This window comes from Erpetoichthys calabaricus, chromosome 1 (assembly GCF_900747795.2).
Source record: "Erpetoichthys calabaricus chromosome 1, fErpCal1.3, whole genome shotgun sequence".
Lineage (NCBI taxonomy): Eukaryota > Metazoa > Chordata > Cladistia > Polypteriformes > Polypteridae > Erpetoichthys > Erpetoichthys calabaricus.
In genome coordinates, this window is record NC_041394.2 from 333,936,505 (window position 1) to 333,962,609 (window position 26,105).

At 42.6% G+C, this 26,105-nt stretch overlaps 1 protein-coding gene across 1 annotated transcript in view; it reads right to left on the minus strand.

The window, feature by feature from the left end:
• Window positions 1-362: 362 nt before the first annotated feature.
• Window positions 363-26,105, minus strand: part of LOC127527185 (NACHT, LRR and PYD domains-containing protein 3-like) — a 31,144-nt gene continuing 5,401 nt past the window's right edge. Inside the window, exons 4-10 of the mRNA XM_051925072.1 lie at window positions 21,663-21,728; window positions 19,834-21,559; window positions 14,292-14,465; window positions 13,732-13,905; window positions 13,333-13,506; window positions 10,473-10,646; window positions 363-987 (exon numbers count right to left, since the gene is read on the minus strand). Of these exons, the coding sequence (XP_051781032.1) occupies window positions 888-987; window positions 10,473-10,646; window positions 13,333-13,506; window positions 13,732-13,905; window positions 14,292-14,465; window positions 19,834-21,559; window positions 21,663-21,728 (2,588 nt within the window). The 3' untranslated portion in view covers window positions 363-887. The remainder of the gene's footprint in view (window positions 988-10,472; window positions 10,647-13,332; window positions 13,507-13,731; window positions 13,906-14,291; window positions 14,466-19,833; window positions 21,560-21,662; window positions 21,729-26,105) is intronic.

Consider the following 26,105-nt stretch of genomic DNA (forward strand, 5'->3'; position numbering starts at 1 on the left):
AAATACCTTTCTTGAATTTATTATCCTCTCCAATTGCAATATTCCCTGGGCACTTATTTTCACTTATAGACTATTGACTCTGGTGCTCTAGCATCAAAGTTCCTAGAGTCTTTTCCTTTTACTGTCAGGGTCTCTTATGTGCCTGCTCTTACCTTATGTACCTCCACTCAGGAATTCACTTATAGTTAGCTTCTTCTTCCAGCTGCTATCCCTTGAGATAGCACTGTTGGGACAAAAGCTCTTCGAACCTTGGAATTACACAGCAACCCTCTTAGCCAGCTAAGCTAAACAGAGAAACTCCCCTCAGCCAGCTTCCAACAAGGCTGCTAACTTGTAAACTGACTTCTGACACAATAGCAAGTACATCTTTCAGTTTTGCGGTGTGTGACTTTCCTGTTATATTTTGACATTTTCTTTTGCATTACAAGGCTGCCTCTGACTGGGTATCCCTTCTACAGCATTTTACAATTAAACACATATCCTGATTCTCCCTCGTGGATGAGATGGATGTCTAATTAAATAAATGCTGAAATGTACTAATTGAGTTGAATAGCCACAATGCACTCTCTTTTAAATCCTGACATTTTACATTGTTAAGTGAAACATTTTATTAACATATTAGATTATTAAAACAGTCTCACAACAAATAAAGTTAAACAAGCAACAACATCAAAGCTGTCAAATAATAGTGCATATTACAGTATAGTGCCTTTTGTGCAGGATAGTATCAAGAGTAACAAATAAGTCTCCTTAACTAATTCAAAATCATCATTCCATATATTTTACAAAATTTAAACTCAAGGTGACATTCCAGACGGAAGCACAGACAGTTGACACAACTAGAGAATATCACTAGCAGGTCAGTTTGGTCACCAAACCTCATCTCCTCATACATAGATTGTCACACGCTGTCCAGATCTTTTTAGTTCCTCCTCTAGTGATGTCAGGCGTCTCTTCTCATGCTCACTAATCCCATTATCATTCACCCTGTGGAAAAATTAGTCAATCAGTCTTTTTTTCTTATACAGACCCCAGCACAGAGAAAATGATTATGAACAGAAGTACAGATAATTGACATGGTGTATTAATTCTCATAATTTCCATCCATCCATCCATCCATCCATCCATTGTCTCCCGCTTATCCGAGGTCGGGTCGCGGGGGCAGCAGCTTGAGCAGAGATGCCCAGACTTCCCTCTCCCCGGCCACTTCTTCTAGCTCTTCCGGGAGAATCCCAAGGCGTTCCCAGGCCAGTCGAGAGACATAGTCCCTCCAGCGTGTCCTGGGTCTTCCCCGGGGCCTCCTCCCGGTTAGACGTGCCCGGAACACCTCACCAGGGAGGCGTCCAGGAGGCATCCTGATCAGATGCCCGAGCCACCTCATCTGACTCCTCTCGATGCGGAGGAGCAGCGGCTCTACTCTGAGCCCCTCCCGGATGACTGAGCTTCTCACCCTATCTTTAAGGGAAAGCCCAGACACCCTGCGGAGGAAGCTCATTTCAGCCGCTTGTATTCGCGATCTCGTTCTTTCGGTCACTACCCATAGCTCATGACCATAGGTGAGGGTAGGAACATAGATCGACTGGTAAATTGAGAGCTTCGCCTTGCGGTTCAGCTCCTTTTTCACCACGACAGACCGATGCAACGCCCGCATTACTGCGGATGCCGCACCGATCCGCCTGTTGATCTCACGATCCATTCTTCCCTCACTCGTGAACAAGACCCCGAGAAACTTGAACTCCTCCACTTGGGGCAGGATCTCGCTACCAACCCTGAGAGGGCACTCCACCCTTTTCCGGCTGAGGACCATGGTCTCAGATTTGGAGGTGCTGATTCTCATCCCAGCCGCTTCACACTCGGCTGCGAACCGATCCAGAGAGAGCTGAAGATCACGGCCTGATGAAGCAAACAGGACAACATCATCTGCAAAAAGCAGTGACCCAATCCTGAGCCCACCAAACCGGACCCCCTCAACACCCTGGCTGCGCCTAGAAATTCTGTCCATAAAAGTTATGAACAGAATCGGTGACAAAGGGCAGCCCTGGCGGAGTCCAACTCTCACTGGAAACGGGTTCGACTTACTGCAGGCAATGCGGACCAAGCTCTGGCACCGATCGTACAGGGACTGAACAGCCCTTATCAAGGGGGCCGGTACCCCATACTCTCGGAGTACCCCCCACAGGATTCCCCGAGGGACACGGTCGAATGCCTTTTCCAAGTCCACAAACAACATGTAGACTGGTTGGGCAAACTCCCATGCACCCTCCAGGACCCTGCTAAGGGTATAGAGCTGGTCCACTGTTCCGCGACCAGGACGAAAACCACACTGTTCCTCCTGAATCCGAGGCTCGACTATCCGACGGACCCTCCTCTCCAGGACCCCTGAATAGACTTTTCCAGGGAGGCTGAGGAGTGTGATCCCTCTGTAGTTGGAACACACCCTCCGATCCCCCTTCTTAAAGAGGGGGACCACCACCCCGGTCTGCCAATCCAGAGGCACTGTCCCTGATGTCCATGCGATGTTGCAGAGGCGTGTCAGCCAAGACAGTCCTACAACATCCAGAGCCTTGAGGAACTCCGGGCGTATCTCATCCACCCCCGGGGCCCTGCCAGCAAGGAGTTTTTTGACCACCTCGGTGACCTCAGTCCCAGAGATGGGGGAGCCCACCTCTGAGTCCCCAGGCTCTGCTTCCTCATTGGAAGGCATGTTAATGGGATTGAGGAGGTCTTCGAAGTATTCCCCCCACCGACCCACAACGTCCCGAGTCGAGGTCAGCAGCGCACCATCCCCACCATATACAGTGTTGACACTGCACTGCTTCCCCTTCCTGAGACGCCGGATGGTGGACCAGAATCTCCTCGACGCCGTCCGAAAGTTGTTCTCCATGGCCTCCCCAAACTCCTCCCACGCCCGAGTTTTTGCCTCAGCAACCACCAAAGCCGCATTCCGCTTGGCCTGCCGGTACCTATCAGCTGCCTCCGGGGTCCCACAGGACAAAAGGGTCCTGTAGGACTCCTTCTTCAGCTTGACGGCATCCTTCACCGCCGGTGTCCACCAACGGGTTCGGGGATTGCCGCCACGACAGGCACCGACCACCTTACGGCCACAGCTCCGGTCAGCTGCCTCAACAATAGAGGCACGGAACATGGCCCATTCGGACTCAATGTCCCCCACCTCCCTCGGGATGTGGTCGAAGTTCTGCCGGAGGTGGGAGTTGAAGCTACTTCTGACGGGGGGCTCTGCCAGACGTTCCCAGCAGACCCTCACAACACGTTTGGGCCTACCACGCCTGACCGGCATCCTCCCCCACCATCGAAGCCAACTCACCACCAGGTGGTGATCAGTTGACAGCTCCGCCCCTCTCTCCAAGACATGTGGCCGCAAGTCCGACGACACGACCACAAAGTCGATCATCGAACTGAGGCCTAGGGTGTCCTGGTGCCAAGTGCACATATGAACACCCCTATGCTTGAACATGGTGTTCGTTATGGACAATCCGTGACGAGCACAGAAGTCCAATAACAAAACACCGCTCGGGTTCAGATCAGTGGGGCCATTCCTCCCAATCACGTCCTTCCAGGTCTCACTGTCATTGCCCACGTGAGCATTGAAGTCTCCCAGCAGAACGAGGGAGTCCCCAGAAGGTATGCCCTCTAGCACCCCCTCCAGGGACTCCAAAAAGGGTGGGTACTTTGAACTGCTGTTCGGTGAATACGCACAAACAACAGTTAGGACCCGTCCCCCCACCCGAAGGCGAAGGGAGGCTACCCTCTCGTCCACCGGGGTAAACTCCAATGTACAGGCTCCAAGTTGGGGGGCAATAAGTATACCCACACCTGCTCGGCGCCTCTCACCGGGGGCAACTCCAGAGTGGTACAGAGTCCAGCCCCTCTCAAGGAGATTGGTTCCAGAGTCCAAGCTGTGCGTCGAGGTGAGTCCGACTATATCTAGCCGGAACCTCTCAACTTCGTGCACTAGCTCAGGCTCCTTCCCCTTCAGAGAGGTGACATTCCACGTCCCAAGAGCCAGTTTCTGTAGCCGAGGATCGGACCGCCAAGGTCCCCGCCTTCGGCCACCACCCAACTCACACTGCACCCGACCTCCTTGGCCCCTCCCATAGGTGGTGAGCCCATGGGAAGGGGGACCCACGTTGCCTCTTCGGGCTGTGCCCGGCCGAGCTCCATGGGTGCAGGCCCAGCCACCAGGCACTTGCCATCGAGCCCCACCTCCAGGCCTGGCTCCAGAGTGGGGCCCCGGTGACCCGCGTCCGGGCAAGGGAAAACGCCGTCCAAAATTGTTTTTCTTCATAGGAGGTTTGTTTAACCGCTCTTTGTCTCATCCCTCACCTAGGACCAGTTTGCCTTGGGTGGCCCTACCAGGGGCATAAAGCCCCGGACAACAGAGCTCCTAGGATCATTGGGACACGCAAACCCCTCCACCACGATAAGGTGACGATTAAAGGAGGGGATTCTCTCAATTCTCATAATTTAATTAACAAAAATGTGGATTTTTCACATAAAAAAGTAAATTCATTCCTACATTTATCACCACTTTAGATCCAACAAATTAGAATATTGTACTGCAGATGAGATACCAATCATTAAAACTTCCTTAGGGAGTATGCAGGTGGATCCTGCGTTATTTAGAGGGTCTAGGTTTCTCTTTGCCATTAATGTGTATGGTGACATTATGCCAAGATCAACAGAGCTCTCAGAAAGAAAGTGGATGCCTAGGAGTCTGGCAAGGGATTTCAAAAGATCACCAGTTATTTGAAATTAATCATTCCAACTTAAGGAAAATCATCTTCAACTGGTGTACATTTTGAACAACTCTAATTTGTCTAACACTGGCAGGCATAGCAAATTCAAACTGTTCGATTCTAAAGGAAGCCTCCACGAACCACAAAATTTTATCACAGGATCTGCAGGTAACCCTTGCAACAGTTGGCATTAAAGTGTACACATCTACAGTCAGAAAGAGATTATAAAAATTTGACCTGCGTGTGAGGTGTTTGAGGAAAAATAACTGCACGGCCTTTATTACTGTGACTGACTTACCATAAAACTATGCATTGTCTGTGATGGTTTAAACATCTTGCAATGCACAGCATGCATGTCTACCTTCAGAAACTGGTGCCACGGACTATTTTTCTGTTTCCTCACACTCAACATATATGACTGTTTGAAAATGTCATGTATATGTGTATTGTACATTTGTACAGTTTTATTGATCTGCACTGAGAAAACTCAAATTATTCTTTAACTGATTAATTGCACATACACTGTGGTGGACGGCTGCGCCCTTACCCGGCTGAGACACCTGTGTAATGGAAGGACCGGGGCAGACAACACATGTAGTGCATTATCTCCGCCGGAGTGATAGACGGCAGCCCCCATGGGTTGCAGCGGTGCCTCGGATTCCCTCAGGGCTCCATGGGACTTGGGAGTTCGGCACAGCCCTCTTGGGTTCCATGCGTGCTGCCAGGGGGTGCTGCAGGAACTGCGGAGGCCTACTTTGTCAGACTTCTGCCTCACTCCCAAGTGCTTCCAGACCACGCTCATGGGCCACCGGAAGTACTATCAGGTGCAGGATAAGAGATGCCTGCTGCCACTACTTGAACAGGACACAACTTGCTAGGGGAGTTGGAGGTTGAAGAGAGAAAAGAAGGAGAAAAAAAAAGAAAGTGCTGTGGATTTTATTTATTGTGCTTTGTAAACCGTGCTTTCTTGGGAAATGCTACTTGGGAGGTGTTTTATCCTGCAAATTAAAGGTATGTTGTTGTGCTAAACATGGGCCCACGTCTGTCTGTCGGGTTTGTGGAGCTGAAGCACCCCCTGGTGGCCACAACATACACATTTATTTATATCTATAATCCCCCTTGTATGTAGCCCTCCCTAGATAACTTGTTTTTATGTTGCATGGTCTGCGGTGGGTTGGCACCCTGCCCGGGATTGTTTCCTGCCTTGTGCCCTGTGTTGGCTGAGATTGGCTCCAGCAGACCCCCGTGACCCTGTGTTCGGATTCAGCGGATTGGAAAATGGATGGATGGGTGGATGTTGCATGGTCCTGGGGAATGACCATGTATATGGTAAATATGGCAAAGTCCATTTGAACTTGAACTTGAAAAGCCTTTGCTGTCCAAAACGAACATTACAGCAAGAGTACACTTTGTCATTGAACATACAAACATAGACCAGGATTCAGATTTATAAAACCTGCACACTCACAAAAGGAGGCTTGAAATGTGCACAAGCAACTTCCCATGCAAATGGTGGAATTTCTAAAGGAAAACTTGACGGGAGAATGAGTGTATACATACAGAATCTCTGACATATCCGTACGCAACATTATGGAGAAACTGAGAAATGCCAGCACCCTCAATAAGGTAGGGATGTGCAGCCAAACCAGCTAAACAAAGACTCACACACCTAACAGATTTAATCACCAAGCCTTTCTTAGAATGCGTGTTGACGTGGCAAGCATATTACATTTCAAAAGTGATCATTATGATGTACAGACTCATTTTACTTAACTTTTATGAGTATCAATTCTGTGTATTTGCACTGAGGAACTTTTTTGTTTTTCACTAGTTTATATAACGTACCTGTCGTCACTTCTCCAGGAACTGAGCAACAGGTCAGCAATATCTTAGACAAGCTTCACTCTATCATGCCTGCTGTTTTGGAAGCCATTAACCAAACGATGAAGCACTACATCTATTTTCTGTCTGGTATGAGTGTACATACATAAAATATAACACGTTTTTGCCAAAGTAAACAGGGAATCTGCACCCAAGCTGAGACTGACTGACAAACATTGTGGCTTGGTGGCCTGCGTCATCCCATGATTCTTTTATTTTGCGGCAAAGTAGCTATGGCAGATGACTTACTGTTGATCCTGTACCAACCTTGTTGGTAAGGTAACTGGCTGAACCCTCAGTTTTTCAGACAACCTGTATAATTCATTGTAACAGCAATCATGTCATTACATGTGCCAGGTGATAATGGGTAGCCACTCAAACGCTGACACCTTATGCAACAGGAGAGGCACAGACGCTCTTAGCACAATCAGTTGCAGAGCAAACCAAAATGCATCAGGATGGAGGTTGCTCTAACAGCTGTATCATGATTGCATATGTATGTTGTGGATTAACATAGTCCATGTATAACTGTTTCCTGGTTTCATCAATGCAAAGGTACAAGATGAGTATGAATTATAAAGAGAAACCGCTTAGAAATGTGCATTTTCCAGGTTTTTTAAGTCTCATTTTTTGCATAAGCATTTTCTTGCTTTTTGGCATATTTTCACACTTAAATGCACTCAAAAGTTTTACAAACGAGACCCCAGACCTTCTGGAACCATGTACATTGGAGAGATGAGTCAAAGATAGAGTTTTTTGGCCACAGTAAAGGTAGACAGGTTTGGTGCAAACCAAAGGCAGCATTTCAGGAGAAGAACCTGTGAACCACCTGTAAAGTATGGTAGTGGAAATGTTATGGTTTGATGTTGCTTTGCTGACTAAGAGCCAGGGCAGCATTCAGTCATTGAATTAACTATGAATTATGCATTATGTATGTGTGACTGTGGAGAATGAGAGACCATCTGTCTGAAGGTTGAAGTTGAACTGGAAATGGACCTTTCAAAATGTTAATGATTCAAAGCACACTAGCAAATCCACCAAAGAATAGTGCTTCTATGAAGTGCTTTGAGCATGAGAACGGCGCTATATCAATAAATAAAAATCATTATTATTAGTTTATTAAAATGGTTCTCATGAAAGCAAACAGAAGAACTAGTCCTTGTTAACCTAAGAAATTTGGCCAACAGAAGCACCTAAACTGCACATAGGCTATATCATAATAATATACTGTAACCATGATCATTTGTAACTATATCGGGATATAAATCTTTTGGGGACACCTCTCCTTAAAACAAAGTCCTTTATTAAAAGCAAGATTTTTTTCCTGTAGACACATAGTTATGTTACACTGCTACCACTACTTCTGTTTGCCTATTCTTATACTTGTCAACATTGGGACAAACAATTCACAGTTGCAATACTAGCATCCGGGAAAACATCTGATTACCTTCAGACTTCACCCTGCTATGACTATCACTATAGCTTCTCTTTTGGAAGTATTGTCTCTCTCATTCACCACTGACTGAAATAGGTGCGAAAAAAAAACTTCTTTCCCTGCCACTAGTGGCAGAATAGAGCAAAATGTACAAGCAAGAAAGCTGGCTTCATAAATTTTAATCTTTAAATATATTATCAAATAGCTAGTGCATATGTGGAAGCAAATAGATAGTGGCAATTCATACCATAAAACCTGGATCATCCTTTAGGTCTGAAAGCAGAAGAAAAATCAGGAATACCTCTAATGTGTGTGTTGATTTTAAGTGGCATTTATCTTATTTGTTGCTTGAAGTTTTGGTAGGGTGTGGGGTTTGGATTCTCATATATTTACAACCTTAGTCCTCTTCCAGGAGGGCTCATAAGATCTAAAATCCTATCTCCTTAAAGGTATTCATATCCATCCTTTTGATTTCATAGATAGAATATTAAAAGTTGTAGCGGGGCTATATAATAAGTGTTTGGTTTTTTTTGTCTGTGCTGAGTGTGTTTTGTTTTCATTGTCCCATTTGTACTATATGTGTGTATCAGTAAATGTTGTCCCTGTAAGTGAAAAGGGGAAGGATGATGAAGGAAGACCACAACCCAAGATGGAAATCACCTGTTGAATCCACTAGTTACATCTGGGACATTCTGTATTTAAATGAGAGGAGCGAAAGGCAAAAAAAGGAGTAAGGAGAGGAGAGAGAAGAAAAAGAATAATTATGAATCCATATTTCATCTCATTTTCGTTAATTGTTCATCGTCACCATTACTTGCTTCTGAAGGATCCGGACCATTATCACGACTACCAGCACAGAGAAACCCTGGGGTTTGGATACATATCAACTATTGCTGAATACACTTACGATGAAGTCGTTTTTTGTAATGTCGAAAGGAAGCAATATATCACATCCGTCAACATTCAACTGTTAACTGTTATTAGCTTTTGGACTCATTTATCACTTTCATTTCCAATGCTGTTTATCATTCATCTGTGTTTGTGTTTCATGTTTATTTGTTTATTATTTGGGGCAAGGGAGGGTTTTGAAAATATTGTGTTTTCGTTTAATAATTATTCACTGGTGTCATTGGGTCTCTTATATAATATATTAATATTATATATTACTGAATATTCATCTGTCTTCATGTGTATTTATATTTATCCTTGTCAACATATTCGTTTATGGTTTTACATATCTGTCTACTGTTTGCTGGTTATTTTGTCGTGTTGGGAAAATTAAGACAATCTGTGAGGAGTATGGCTTGTTATCGTCTCAAGAGTCTTCAGGCTTAACCAAGGAAATAGTCTTGGTAGTGTAGTGGCTGGTCTGGGTAAGGGGTCGGCCGTTACATAAGTGTCCATCGTATGGGGAAGCGGTGCTAGTGAAATACATCAGAAACTTTTAAGGTGTTCTTGTGTTACTTCTAGAACTATTCGGAAGTGAACTTCTCACTCTGTGGGGATGGGGGCTTTAGAAGTGCTATAGAGAAATGTTTTATAAACCATCTTATCTGCATTTTAAACTCTGACTTCAAAGACATTATATAGATAATTATCATAAAATTTCATATGTTACAAATACATAGCAACAAAGTAAAATAGCAGCAACAAATCAAGTTTCAGAAATGCATTTTGTGCAGCCGTTATCGCAGTTCAATTCTCTTTATTCTTAAACATAACTTGAGACCCCATTACACCTTCCTTTGTAAAATATCAAACGTTTCTTAGTTTTTCATCTAAAGCTTTAGAATGCGCTTGGGATTAATAAAGTATCTATCTATCTATCCATCCATCCATCCATCCATCCATCCATCCATCCATCCATCCATCCATCCATCCATCCATCCATCCATCCATCCATCCATCCATCCAATTACATTCAGTCTACAAATATGTGTAATTTTGTTAAGTTGCTTTGAATAAAAACCATTGTTGTTAAATAATAAATAAATATAATTAGCATCCTGCACATACACTAGCCAGGCTGAATGGTCATTGTACAGGGTGGTACAGATCTAATTATGCAACTGTTCGACTGACAACCGTCTCCCCACCATTTTGGAATGCAGGGCAGGTGCTGCCATCTATCGGCAACAAAAAGAATTTTAAGTGAAATCTCTATGTGCAGGGCAGGTGCTGTGAATTCTCTATGTAATAAACTTAATAAGTTATAGCGTAATGAAAATGGCATAATTAGATCTGGACCACCCTACAGATTTATCAACATTCGGAATAGAATAAAAGGAAATGTTAGTTATACTTAGCTTTAGCGAATTTAACATCAGTTGCTTTTTAGGATTTAAAATGCAAACATGACTATGACCTTTTCATTAAATTGTCCCACAGTCTTAACTTACCACAGTCCCTCTAATTTACAGTTATTGTTCCTCAGCCCCTCATATAGCAGAAGCACTCCTGAATCCCCTAGTTGATTGTCATTTAACTGCAGCTCAGTCAGCTGTGAGTGTTCAGCAGATAGAGCCAAGGAAAGAGCCTCACAACATCCAGAGGTGAGATGACATGAGTTCAACCTGTAGGAATAAGTAGACAGAAAGTGAAGAAATTTATACTGACATGATTCATCTTTTCTAAGTCTGAATCTGATGAAAAGTCTAATTGCGGGGGGCAAATTCTTACTCATTTAAGGGACACAATGCCATTTGTACCAACACAGACAACATCATACTTTGAAGAAACCAGACACTGAAGATTACAAAGGAAGTTCACTCCAATGTTTCTTTAAAGATTATTTTTGACATCTCTATGAATTGCCATTATCCTTCACTGCAGTGTCAAAATAAATGAATGAGAGTCTTTTTTCTTTTATTACTATCTTCTAACATTTGGCTGATGGCTTTATCCATTATTATCACTGCCCAAGGATATTTAATAGCTAAAGCATCATCAAGCAATACACAGCTGAAAACTGAACAAGCAACCTTGATGTTTGAAATACTGTGTCACTATTTCACACTACCACAAGCTCCTGCTTTTGTCACTTAGCTCAAAGTGCTTTGTTTCATGCTGAATACAGTTATGGTCTGGAAATGCACTGGAGACTGGTCAGAGATAGTAACTTGGAATTCTGGGATCTCGTGAGTCTTTCCTTGATATAACACAGACTGACCATGTACATTAGAGTTTAAGGGATAGCCAACAATGAGACACAAAGCACAGCACAAGTTCAGAGATTCTGTACATGCTAGAAAACCTTTATGATACACATTTTGGAAACACTACAGGATACACAGCCTGTGAAATGGCAGTAAAAGTTAAAGAAAGTGTTTAGCTATTTTTAGCAGAGAGTTCCCTGCCCTGCATCTCTTAGAGTGAATTAAAATAGACATACTAACTACAAGAGGATGCTCTAGACTCAGTATCTTTAAAGATTAATGGCTCGTTATTAAAGTATAACCACTTTGGTTTCAACTGAACTTGGTACATTGTTGTGACCTTAAATCTCAATCCAGTCCACTTTTCATTGAGCACTTCATTCACCAGTTAGACAAATAAAACAAATTCTGCTGGAAAGTTCTTAACTAAATGACAAATAACTGAATATTAATCCAGGATTCTGCTTGCAGAGAGAACCAGTTTTACATTAAGAAATTGACTAACTGTCAAATCGTCATCAACAAAGGCCTGCAGGACTGCTATAGCATCTAATAATCTAAAGGTTTTTTTTATCTTGGGGGACCACTGATTTCTGTGGCTACATGTCGATGGCATTTCAGTTTACCCAATTCTGAATTTCTACTCTTATTCACATCATGCTTTGTATGTAACACTTTCAGAATAAATGGTGAAATTAGTATTCATGCCAGTATATCATTACGATCATGTTAAGTCTCTTGATTTCTTGGACCTGTCAATTTATCTTAAGCATGTCATATAATGGGGCGCACAGTGGCGCAGTGGGTAGCGCTGCTGCCTCACAGTTAGGAGACCCAGGTCCTCTCTGCGTGGAGTTTGCATGTTTTCCCGTGTCTGTGTGGGTTTCCTCCGGGTGCTCCTGTTTCCTCCCACAGTCCAAAGACATGCAGGTTAGGTGCATTGGCGATTCTAAATTGTCCCTAGTGTGTGCTTGGTGTGTGGGTGCTGTGCGATGGGCTGGCACCCTGCCCGGGGTTTGTTTCCTACCTTGCACCCTGTGTTGGCTGGGATTGGCTCCAGCAGACGCCCGTGACCCTGTAGTTAGGATATAGTGGGTTGAATAATGGATGGAGGGGGTGGCATGGTGGTGCAGTGGTAGCGCTGCTGCCTCGCTGTAAGGAGACCTGGGTCGCTTCCCGGGTCCTCTCTGCGTGGAGTTTGCATGTTCTCCCCGTGTCTGCGTGGGTTTCCTCCACATGCTCCGGTTTCCTCCCACAGTCCAAAGACATGCAGGTTAGGTCGATTGGTGATTCTAAATTGGCCCTAGTGTGTGCTTGATGTGTGGGGGTGTGTGTGTGTGTGTCCTGCCGTGGGTTGTCGCCCTGCCCGGGATTGGTTCCCTGCCTTGCTCCCTGTGTTGGCTGGGATTGGCTCCAGCAGACCCCCGTGACCCTGTGTTTGGATTCAGCGGGTTGGAAAATGGATGGATAATGGATGGATGTCATATAATGAACCAACATAGGGATATGGCTATAACCTTAGGAGTGAGTTGTGGGGGAAACAGTAGTAGAAAGACAAGAAAAGAATCAAAGAAATCACAGAACATTTATAGGAACAGGGGCATCAAGACATAAGACATTTAAATTATCTTTTCAAATTAGATTATAATCTCCAAAGATATCAAAATAATAACAAAAAAATATACAAGGTTTGAAAAAAATTAAAGACAACTGAACTCATCATAATTAAGGCAGGACTGCCTTAAGTGGAGAAACAAGAAGTTGTAATAGTAAAGAGATAAGATTAGGGACTAGAGAAGAGAAGTCTCACTGAGACTTAATTTGTAAAATAAAATACTTTTGATTATAAGTATAAGGGTCCCAAAAAATGGGCACAGATGACAAAAATATTAGAGTCTATATTTTGGTGGTTTTCCCATTATGTTTAAGGAATTCAGAGCATTTAAAGTAAAGCTGAAAGAGACTGAATTCAAAGACACTGTGAAAACATTTTAAAGCCATTAAAATGAATCTCCGATTTCCTGGTCATATCTAGCATTTTATTTGGTTTGTTCTTAATGCTTTTTAGGGAAAAAACAACAAAAAACACTTAGTGTTTGCTCACCTCAGTTTCTCTAATTTACCATTTAGATTCTTTCTTCCCTCACAGAGCAGATGCACTCCTGAATCCTCCAGCTTATTGTTAGTCAACTCCAACTCAATCAGGCTTGAGTGTTCCACAGACAGAGCTGATGACAGATGTATACAACATTCAGAAGTGAGCCCACATGACCGCAGACTGTAGCGATAAGGAGAAAGCAAGTGAAAAGTGTTAAAGAAGCGGAGTACTAATCTGATGCACAGGTAATAAAATATCAAATACAAAATAACTGAAATCAGATTACACAAGTGTTGCTGCAGTAAGCATTGGTGTCACCTTGTGTAATTTAAATGAAAGCTCTAATTTTTTGTCTTTAATGCATTAATATATAAAATGTCTGTCACACACTCAGTGTTTTCTCACCAGAGTTTCTCCAATTTACAGCTTTTGTTCTTCAGCCCTTCACATAGCAGACGCACTCCTGCATCTTCCAGTTTATTCCATCCCAGCTCCAGCTCAGTCAGGTATGAGTGGTCAATAGAGAGAGCCAAAGAGAGAGCTGAACAACATCCAGAGGTGAGACCACATTGAGACAGACTGCGGAGAGGGGGAGAGAGTAATTGAACATCACCAAGTACTGAAGGTTCTAGTTCTGTTTTACTGTCATATATGCATAAACACTACAAATGAGATTCTAACTTCTGTATCTTCCAAAACTAGTGACAGTAGCAAAAGACCAGCAACAGTCCCTGAATCTAATGGTGTGAGAGTTAATGATACAACATCTGGAGTGACAATGTGACAAACAGTATTAAAACCAACAAATTGGATTTTGCATGTGATGCTGTGCTCTTTCTGAACATGTCATGTATTTTTATTTTGTGGGTCTTAAATAGTCACATCCATAAAGACTTTAGGGATTTAAATCCATAAAAATCTCTCACTTTTTCACAAACTGTTAAGGACGCTTAATGATTCCTCACCTTAGTTTCACCAATTTACAGTTTTTGCTCCTTAGGCCTTCACACAGCAGACGCATTCCTGAATCATCCAGTTTACTGCTTCCCAGCTTCAACTCATTCAAAAGTGAATGTTTAGCAGCAAGAGCAAAGGAGACAGCATCACAACATTCAGAGGTGAGACCACAAGACTGCAGCCTGCAGAGATGTGAAGAGAGGAGGTGAAATCAAAAGGTTGCAGATAAAATCTAAAACACCTTCCTCAGGTAATCAGTTCCATTTTTTTTTTTTTTTTTTTTGCAAATTTGGCATTTCCTTTCCTTATGTGCTTCAAAGTACATGTGTGCTTTCCAATGTGTGGAAAAATAAAAGAATAAACATCAATTCTCCAATTCAAAAGTCTTAATTTAATTTCCAAATTCACACAAAATTTCAAATGTCACTTTCAACTTTCCGTTTTTCTTCTTTTGTTGTATCACATCTTTTTCCCCGAAGACTTATAGATCTCACTGTCCTTCTACTGCCCTGATCAGAATCAAATGTGCAGTTTGCATTTTAATGAAGAACAAAAAAAGTGAATTTGGTTCCTTCTTAAAACGTTTACTACTATGTTCCTTTACTGCTCGCTGAAGTCACTCATGTTCTCAAGTTTTTGTTTGCTTTTTAATACTAGGGTGTTGTACCGTGTTAGTCATTATGAATGTAATGAGGAGTCAAGCAAAATTATGCCTTTTATTGGCTAACTAAAAAGATTACAATATGCAAGCTTTCCAGGCAACTCAGGCCCCTTCTTCAGGCAAGAGGTAATACAGAAACTGGAATTCCTTGTGTTAATATACACAGACAAATAACACTGGAAAACCTTTAAGTGAGACATGTTAAATGTAAAAAAATGAATAGACCTCTTCAGGTTAAGATTTATTTAGCAAGAGAGGAAAAAGATGCCTAGTCAAGATCTTTGGATAAGATAACTGTCCAACAAAGTCTTTTGAAGTTTCTGATGAGTTTTTCCATACAATGTGGGTCTGTAGACAGGTTGTCTGGGTCAGTCTGAGAGATGCAAACAATCCTCATATCTGGTCATAAATCTCTTGTCTCTATTTAAACCATGTTAATGTGTTAACTTTTAGCAGGAGTTTGACTTCTCATTCTATTCTCTCTTGCTGTGTTCTGAAGTTGCCCATAAGCACCGTGATTGTAAAGCCCTTCTCACAGTGTCCATCATTCAGCTGAGAAGTGATAGCTTTCACCCCAAGCATATAAAGCACTCCATTACTTTTAGCTAAACAATACCATACAACTGTATTTGCTCAGACCCAACAGACTGGGATAAACAACTGCAGGAGCTTAGACAAGATTTCATCAGACAAGATTATACCCCCAAAACAACAGACACTCAAATAAGAAGAGCTACTGCCACACCCAGAGATAACCTTCTGGAATACAGAAACAAAGACAACAAGAACTGCATTCCCCTGCCTACAGAAAAGATGTAAAATGTGTGCTCTCATTAATAATGGACCGTGTAGTTATACCACACTGCCGACTAGAACCTCACATAAAGGGATCATTTTCCTGCAGATCATCTAATGTGGTCTACCTCATTCTTTGTATGAAATGTCCTGACATTGCACTCTAATGTGGGAGAAACTGGACAAACACTTTGCCAAAGAATGAACTTACACATCAAGCATGACAATAGGGATGTTCCTGTAGCAGCTCACTTCAACAGCCACAGACACTGTAAGAAGGACTTTAAAGTCATAGTGCTTATGGGCAACTTCAGAACACAGCAAGAGAGAAAAGCATAATGGGAAGTTAAACTCATGCTAAAATTTAACACATTACAACAAGGTTTAAATAGAGATGAGTTTAATGGCCAGATATGAGGACTGTTTGCATCTCACAGACTGACATAGACAACCTGACTACAGATCCACATTGTATGGAAAAACACATCAGAAACTTCAAGACTTTGTTGGACAGTTATCATATCCAAAGATCTATACATTATTCTCCCCTCATGTTAAATGAATCTTAACCTGAAGGGGTCTATTAATTTTTTTACATTTAAGATGTCACACTTAAAGGTTTTGCAATGTTGTTATTTGTCCAAGTGTGTGTATATATAAACACAGGGAACTCCAGTTTCTGTATTACATCTTGCCTGAAGAAGGGGCCTGAGTTGCCTTGAAAGCTTGCATCTTGTAATCTTTCTAGTTAGCCAATAAAAGGTGTCATTTTGCTTTTTAAGTATTTTTTGTAACTTTTCTCTTTCTCAATTTTTATTAAAGCAATTTCATATAGCTCCCTACACTACCTTTGAGTTCACAGTTAAGTCAAGTTCACAATTATTTTATAAAATTTGAGAAATACTACTGGCATGTGAGGTGCCATTGGCTCAATACTCAGTGTCTTCATTTGAATAATCATTCACTTAAGTATTGGTGGCAAGTCAGTGTTTAATGAAGTGACTGCTACATTTCAGTATTTGCTAAGCTCATAATCAGAAGATGCAATGAGCACTTCCTGAAAAGCAGGAAAAAAAAATAAAGTATGAGAGAAGTGGCTAGTGCAGGTAAAACCTGCACTCACATTTTCTATCCAGCGTTACACTAAAATATGAAAATGAGTAAATGTCTCTTTTGTTAGGAAAAGAAAAAAAAATCAGGCTTCACTGACAAGTATTATTTTCACGGACACCTTTACACAAGGTGACTTACAACATTTGAGATACAATTGGTTTTTTGTTTTTCCAATTGGAGCACAGGCAGGTGACGTGACTTACTCATGGTCACACAGTGTTAGTAGTGGGATCTGAACCCACAACCCCACAGTCTCAAGTCCAGTACCTTAACCACTACACCACACTACCCGCCAGGTTTCAGCTCAGAACTCCAATATTGTTGCAGACGGCTTCTTTCCATCTGTACGTGAAATAAATCAATGACTCAGTTAGACTACTGATGGCAATCCCTTACTCACCAACATCCTAACAGATTGCTTACTCTATGATGCAGAGGGGCAGTCAATAGTAGACGGGGACATCCAAGGTAATATCATAGCACAATAAAAGCTCTGGTCACGAACATTTCCAAACATGTACAAATCGGGGTTACGATCAAAAAGTTCACCAAACTTTTGCATCTGTTCACGACCACATGCTCTGGTGGCGAACAAAAACACTGGTGACCAATTTCCCTGGTTTGTACGCGTCAATGATTTCCGCACGTGTTCAGTCTCTCCCTGTACATTGTTCTCTGTCAGACATGCGTGCATTCACTGTGAACTCTGTGCCCTATGTCATGTGCTTTTGCATTAATTTTGCATTTAACCATCGCCTCTAAGCAAGTGAAGAGTGGTAGTGTTGGTTCGAAGAAAGGTTCGAAGAAAATTGAAATCCAATTAAAGAAAGAAATTATTGAAAAGTATGAGCGTGGCGTTCGTGTTACCGATCTTGCTGCCGAGTACAAGAAATCAAAATTCTAAAGCAGAAAGAGGCCATTAAAGCAGCTGATGTTGCCAAAGGAGTTAAGATGTTAACCAGAGGCCTCAAGTGCTGGAAGAGGTGGAAAAACTGTTACTAGTGTGGTTGAACGAGAAGCAACTTGCAGGGGATAGTGTAAGTGAGGCGATGTTATGCGAGAAAGCCAGGAATATTCATGGCTATTTGCTGCAAAAAAATCCTTATACGAGTGGTGAAGGTGAGGAATATAAAGCCAGTAGAGGATGGTTGGAAAAGTTTTGCAAGAGAAGTGGCATTCATAGTGTGGTAAGGCCTGGAGAGGCTGCTGCGAGACCGGATTGTTCTGGAAGAAGATGCCGAAGACGACCTACATCACCCAGGAAGAGAAGGCTATGCCCGGCCATAAACCAATGAAGGAGAGGTTAATCATTTTGCTGTGTGCTAACGCTAGTGGCGACATAAAAATGAAGCTGGTAGTCGTTTACCAATTTGAAAACCCTCATGCTTTCAAGAAGCACAAAGTAAACAAGGCCAGACTGCCCGTGATGTGGAGGGCAAACACGAAGGGTTGGGTCACAAGGACCTTGTTTTTGGAATGGCTGCACGAGGCTTTCACTTCCGTCGTGAAGCGATATCTTGAAGGGAATAATATGCCTAAAAAATGCCTTCTTCTGATGGACAATGCACCAGCACACCCTTCAAATTTGGTTGACAATATGGTCGAGGAGTACGACTTGATTAAGGTCGTGTTCCTCCCCCACAACACAACTCCTCTTTTGCACCCATGGACCAGCAGGTTATCTCAACTTTTAAGAAGCTGTACACCAAGAGACTATTTGCCAGGTGTTTCAATGTGACCGAGGAGATGTTTTTGACCCTGAAGGAGTTCTGGAAGAACCATTTTAATATTGTTCATTGCATCAACCTCATCGACAAAGCCTGGGAAGACGTCACATACCAGACCTTGAACTCGGCCTGGAAGAAACTTTGGCCTGAATGCGTTCCTGAATGGGATTTCGAAAGATTTGAGCATCCTGTTGTGGATGAGATTGTGTCCATGCGCAAGAGCATGGGTCTTGAAGTGGACAATGAGGACATCGAGGAGCTGATCCTGAATCACAAGGAGGAGCTGACGATGGTGGAACTTGCTGAACTTCAGCAGGAGCAGCAAAAGTTGCTCACCGAGGAGCAGTCCTCAGGGAAAGAAGAGGAAAGGGAGGATATAAAAAGTGATGCAATAAAAGCCGTCATGGAAAAATGGAATGAGTGCCAGGATTTTTTTCCAAGAAGAACCACCCTGACAAAGCGATTGCGGTCAGAGTGATAAACATGATGAACGACCATGTCGTCTTGCATTTCCGAAAAATTTTAATGTGCAGGAAATGGAAAGTCACATTAGACTGCTATTTCGTGAAGTCTGGCCCACCAGCTAAATGGCAAAAAACACCAGAAACCTAAGAAATCACAAGAGAGAAAACACCTGAAGGAGAACATCCCCCTGTCGTGGAGCTGGACTCTCCCTCAAAACTGTAACCTCCTCTCCACCCAGCTTCCTCCTCACTTCCTTCACGCCAGAACTTCACTCATGCAAGGTTAGTTTTCTTGGTTGTTTATGGTTAGTTTTTGTATAAATTAAGGATTTTTCAAACTTTAATTTTTTTCCCTGTGCTTAAAACTCATTAAAAAAAGTGTTCACAGCAAGCGGTTCGTAAGGGTGTAGTGCAAACTCTTGCAATGTTAGTTTTCTCTGTTGTTCAAGGTTTTCTCAGTGTTATTCAATGTTTTTACATTTAGTTTACTATTACACTGTGCATTCTATGGTATAATTAACTATTTTTGTGCTTAAAAAATATATATATTTACATACAGTTCGTACGGTCTGGAACAGATTAATTTTATTTACATACAATCTTGTCGCTTCCAGAGTTTTGGAATGAATTATGGTCATGACCAGAAGTACCACTGTAGTGATATCCCTTCCTTAATGGGGCCTATTTTAAAATCTTAAAAGTCAATAGTATGTTTGATTTAGTGACTCTACTGAAACCCTTAAATGTTTACAGACAGTAAAAATAAACTCATGAAGGTTTTATTACTCACTTCACACTTTTACAGAAGATAAGACCTGGTGCCAGTTTCTTGATGCATTCTGGGGTAAGACTTGTGTTTGACAGATCAAGCTCCCGAAGCTCTCTACAGCAGTTGATGACGGAGCCCAGAACAGCACAGTCAAGAGGGGATAATGTTGTTTTACTAAAATCCATCTTTAAATCCATCCCAATAGCATCTCTGATTAATTTCTTATTCTGAGTTTCACAGAGCCACTGACACACTTGTAAACGTTTGCTCTTCTGTCTTCCCTTCAGAGCCCGCTCAGCTCTTTGCTTCATCCAGTCCAGGATCTGCTTTGCTTTTCTCCTCTCTAATGCCCCAAGAATTTTCCCCAGTGTTTCAAACGCAGAAGTTGTAGCCAGTCCTGCCAGGAATTGAGTGAATATTTCAAATCGTCCATCTTTACAAGAGTCTAGATTCTCTAGCATCTTCACAATGTCCGCTGATGGATCAAGGTAGAAGAAACAAGCAGCCATGAACTCCTGTAGTGTGAGATGGAAGAATGTGTACGTTGTGTGGTCTAAAGTGCTTTCTATTTGCAGGATTTCCTTGAGGAACCCAGAGAGGAATGATGAGGACAGAAATGGCCGTAGACCAAAGGTGGACATCTCAAATTTGTCATAAAACACAAGAATCCTTTTATCCACCCCATAATAAGCCATCTCTCCCAGTTTAATTAGGATCTCCCTCTGGTTCTCGGCTTCTCGTCTGTGATTGGTCAGGATGTTGTGAAGGAACATCACAAAGAGCTCAGTGACAGTTCTGGGCGCAGCTCCTCGCTCTTCTTCAGGCTTGGTGAAGTGGCTCTTCAGCCCAGAGCAAATAATCCAGCAGTATGAGGGGTTGAAGCACATGGTGTAGAGGATAGTGTTATCCTCCACGTACTGAAAAGCTTCACTGCCCAAATCAGTGTCAACAAAGTACTTCTTAAAGTACATCAGCCTTTGTTCATGGAAGAACCCCAGGATCTCTGCAAATCGATCAAATCTTTTCATGTTCAGTGACTCCAGGGCTGTTGGTCTGCTTGTCATCAGGACTGAACAACCCTTCAGTAATGTCTGGCTGACAAGGCTGGTGACCAGTATGTGAACAGGACAATAGTCATTTATGTTTGAGCAGAGCCGACGATGTGTGAAATCCAGTTTGTGTTTGTACTCATCCAGGCCATCAAATATAAAGAGGATAGATTCAGGTTTCTGCAGGATTTCTCTCAGCCGTGGGTCATTAAGATATTTATAGTGTCTCACAATCAGCCTGGTTAGAGGCATCTGTGGTTCATTCTCATTGTCAAGGAGGTTGAGCTCTCGGAATCTGAACACAAACACAAATGCAAACCTCTGGTACTGAGCACCTCTGGCCCAGTCATACATGATTTTCTGCACCATTGTAGTCTTCCCAATTCCAGCCACTCCACTGACCAATAAAATTTTGGGGAGAATGTCACCTCTAGAACACCTTCTGAAAAGCTGCTCAGTCCAGATACGCTCACATTTCTCTTTTGTCCGCTGCTCCACCAGCTCTGCATGAGTCCTCCCAGTTTTCACAAGTTCATGTTGAGTCTCATTATAGGTTCTTTTGTACTGATTTATGACCACCAGCTCTATGTATCGAGTCTCAAAGCCCACAGCTTTGGTGCATGGCTCTACAGAAGAAGGCTGTTCCTCCAGATTTCTTGTGGATTCAAAGACATTTCCTTTGTGTTTGTCATAAAGGCCTAAAAAAAATTTAAAAAATTAAAAAATCACAAACAAGTGAGATAACAGAGGAGGGCAGGGCTGGAGGATTTGGAAACTAGAGACACAAGACCAGTAGGTTACCTCTGATATCAGTGTCAATGTCAGGGTGCTTAAGACTGGCTTGAATATCCTTCATAAGGTCCAATCCTAGAGAGACAGCAATAGACAATCACAAACATGAGGAGGAAGAGTAATGAAAGCATAACATATTCAAAGGTAATGGTTACTTCCTTAAAAAACATTTAAAAAACTAAAAACTGAAATGTAGAAATTATCACTTGTATAAATTTGAATGACTGGTGCCACACTGTCACTTTATGGCGACATAAAATAGAAACGCCTGAAACAGAAATGCAAGGAGAGAGAGGAAAATGTGTGTGCAAATTTGTCACCAAGGTTAATCACACCTAGTAAGCATGTGGATCACTATTTCAAACATAATTACTGAGTTGACCTGACAGCATGGAATACTAGGTCAAGTTTACCAGTTCACATAAATATTTTATCTAAAGACAAAAAAAGCGTTTGGTTTGAAATTCATCATTAAAAATCTGAGCGAGAGATCTGAGAAGTTATGACCTAAACTGGAAATGAATAGAGGATCACGAACAAAATCAAATGTCAGACATGAAAGAACACAGGGTTTGAGATCAGCTGACAGTTTTCTCAAATGAGAATGAAAAGCACAAGTTCAGAAAATATACATGGGGTAAAAAATAACACAACTTTGGATCTGAAGATTTGGGATAAGAACAGAAAAAGATGAAACACTGGGGAACATTTCCCCAGCAACCTCTCAAAGAATTGAGAAGGATAAAATGAACACAACTACTGCTTATAACTATGAACATGAAGGAAGAGGTAAGGTCTGTTACTGAGAAGAATTAAACCTTACAGTATGTCTCCCACCATTGTAAAAGACAAAGTAATGTCTCCAGACAATGGGAAGTGCATGTAGCTATGAGTGTGACCTCCAGAAGGCAGCGGCAGTCCACTTTTCAGGTAAATTTGGCGCGACTTATTGACTCTTGTTGTAGACCCAGGAAGGCTTAAAAAAGGAAAGAATAAAGCTGTAAGATTTCGTGTCCTGGGGAGTCATTTATAAACTGCCTGGCCAAAAAAAAAGTCGCCACCTGGATTATAACTAAGCAAATAGGTACAAGCCTCCTATTGGATAATTACTGCATGGGCGATTATCTTTCAGCTGGCAACAAGTTATTTAACCCCAACTGGTGTAATGAGTTGCTTCTCATTTCTTAAACAACCATGTCGAAAGACACATCTCGTGGTCGTGGAAAAGATGTTAGTCTGTTTGAGATGGGTCAAATCATTGGCATGCATCAAGCAGAGAAAACATCTAAGGAGATTGCAGAAACTACTAAAATTGGGTTAAGAACTGTCCAACGCATTATTAAAAACTGGAAGGATATTGGGGAGCCATCGTCTTCGATGAAGAAATGTGGCCGGAAAAATATCCTGAATGATCGTGATCGCCGATCACTTAAACGTTTGGTGAAATCAAATCGAAGAAAAACAACAGTAGAACTCAGGTCTATGTTTAATAGTGAAAGTAAGAGCATTTCCACACGCACAATGCGAAGGGTAACTCAAGGGATTGGGACTGAACAGCTGTGTAGCCATAAGAAAACCACTAATCAGTGAGGCAAGCCGGAAAAAAAGGCTTCAATTTGCTAAGGAGCATAAAGATTGGACTCTGGAGCAATGGAAGAAGGTCATGTGGTCTGATGAGTCCAGATTTACCCTGTTCCAGAGTGATGGGCGCATCAGGGTAAGAAGAGAGGCAGATGAAGTGATGCACCCATCATGCCTAGTGCCTACTGTACAAGCAAGATCTTGGTGAAAAATTAATGCAACACTGGACGGAACTAAATCTTGTGACATTGCAGAAGCTTATCGAAACAATGCCACAGCGAATGCGTGCCGTAATCAAAGCTAAAGGCAGTCCAACGAAATATTAGAGTGTGTGACCTTTTTGTTGGCCAGGCAGTGTATGTTTCAGTGTTAATAATGGTTTCTAGAAAATGTTGCACAAAAAAGTCCAGCCAAGTGCTTGGCAGATGGTCGATGATATTGTGCATCGCCAAGTAGCTGGACTCATTGATGATGTTAAGTAAATATTGTCAATTGGCTCCAAACATTTGCAGAAATATCCTCAAAGTGCCAAACTGCAGCAGTCACTTTATTTATTTTATCTCACTGCCTCACAAGAAAGCACTCATATTCACAGCACAAGGCATGTGATCTTCCCATGCTTAGCTAGTCTAGAAGGAGTGTGCTTCAGTTGAGGAAAGGCAGCCTGATCAGTGCACCTCTCATACAGTTTGAATGGGAAGAGTGCAGGTATATTTGCAGCATCGCAGACTAAATGCTCAAAGTGGGCCAGTAGCACTGGTACTCGAAGATTCAACGGGACCCCCACCCCCATCGATATTGTATACTAATATACATGTACTCCGATCTCCAAGGGAGAGCCCTCCTCCCAACTGTGTGAAAGTAATAATAAATTGGTAGGAGGAACAAGGTACTGACCAAAAAGAGTACTATCAGTAACTTGATTCCACTTGAAGCACTGATTGCAGGAAAAAAGTATAGTGTCTTGGCTGTGAAGTGATGAATCTTTAAGCTTAAGTAGCTGACTCAGTATTTTTTTGGCACCGGGCAGTATGAAGGTTAGCCTCCAGTGGATTACAGCCTATGCAAACTAAAACTACTGAAAGAAACTGAGGGCTGATCTCAACAGGATTCCCACAACCAATAACATTTGGAGGAGATGGCCCTGTCTGTGTAAAGAGATAAAAGGGTTAAAAATGAAAGCCAGAGCAGGCTGTGGAAGTTGAAAGGGTCAACAAGTAATGAACCGGACTGAAAGGATCAAAGGTTCACTGCGTACTTTGGGGCCGAATGAAACACCAGACCAGCACACTGGGTGTTCTCCACAGCCATAACAATGGAGAAGTGGCAGTCAGGGATGTAAATAGATATTGCTTATTTCTTTTCTTACGATAACATTGCTTAAAGACACTGTTCCTTTTGTTAAATCTTTATAGTAACCTATATACAGTGCATCCAGAAAGTATTCACAGCGCATCACTTTTTCCACATTATGTTATGTTACAGCCTTATTTCAAAATGGATTAAATTCATTTTTTTCCTCAGAATTCTACACACAACGCCCCATAATGACAACGTGAAAAAAGTTTACTTGAGGTTTTTGCAAATTTATTAAAAATAAAAAAACTGAGAAATCACATGTACATAAGTATTCACAGCCTTTGCTCAATTTTTTGTCGATGCACCTTTGGCAGCAATTACAGCCTCAAGTCTGTTTGAATATGATGCCACAAGCTTGGCACACCTATCCTTGGCCAGTTTCGCCCATTCCTCTTTGCAGCACCTCTCAAGCTCCATCAGGTTGGATGGGAAGCGTCGGTGCACAGCCATTTTAAGATCTCCCCAGAGATGTTCAATCGGATTCAAGTCTGGGCTCTGGCTGGGTCACTCAAGGACATTCACAGATTTGTCCTGAAGCCACTCCTTTGATATCTTGGCAGTGTGCTTAGGGTCATTGTCCTGCTGAAAGATGAACCATCGCCCCAGTCTGAGGTCAAGAGCGCTCTGGAGCAGGTTTTCATCCAGGATGTCTCTGTACATTGCTGCAGTCATCTTTCCCTTTATCCTGACTAGTCTCCCAGTCCCTGTCACTGAAAAACATCCCCACAGCATGATGCTGCCACCACCATGCTTCACTGTAGGGATGGTATTGGCCTGGTGACGAGCGGTGCCTAGCTCCCTCCAAACGTGACGCCTGCCATTCACACCAAAGAGTTCAATCTTTGTCTCATCAGACCAGAGAATTTTCTTTCTCATGGTCTGAGAGTCCTTCAGGTGCCTTTTGGCAAACGCCAGGCGGGCTGCCATGTGCCTTTTTACTAAGGAGTGGCTTCCGTCTGGCCACTCTACCATACAGGCCTGATTGGTGGATTGCGGCAGAGATGGTTGTCCTTCTGGAAGGTTCTCCTCTCTCCACAGAGGACCTCTGGAGCTCTGACAGAGTGGCCATCGGGTTCATGGTCACCTCCCTGACTAAGGCCCTTCTCCCCCGATCGCTCAGTTTAGATGGCCGGCCAGCTCTAGGAAGAGTCCTGGTGGTTTCGAACTTCTTCCACTTACGGATGATGGAGGCCACTGTGCTCATTGGGACCTTCAAAGCAGCAGAAAGTTTTCTGTAACCTTCCCCAGATTTGTGCCACGAGACAATCCTGTCTCCGAGGTCTACAGACAATTCCTTTGACTTCATGCTTGGTTTGTGCTCTGACATGAATTGTGGGACCTTATATAGACAGGTGTGTGCCTTTTCAAATCATGTCCAGTCAACTGAATTTACCACAGGTGGACTCCTAGAAATTTGATTCTGTTCATCTGGACAAAGTTTTTAAGTGGGAGAAATATTTCGAGACTTATCCAAGTCTCTTCCTCAGTCTCAATTGACTGCAGGTTTCCCCA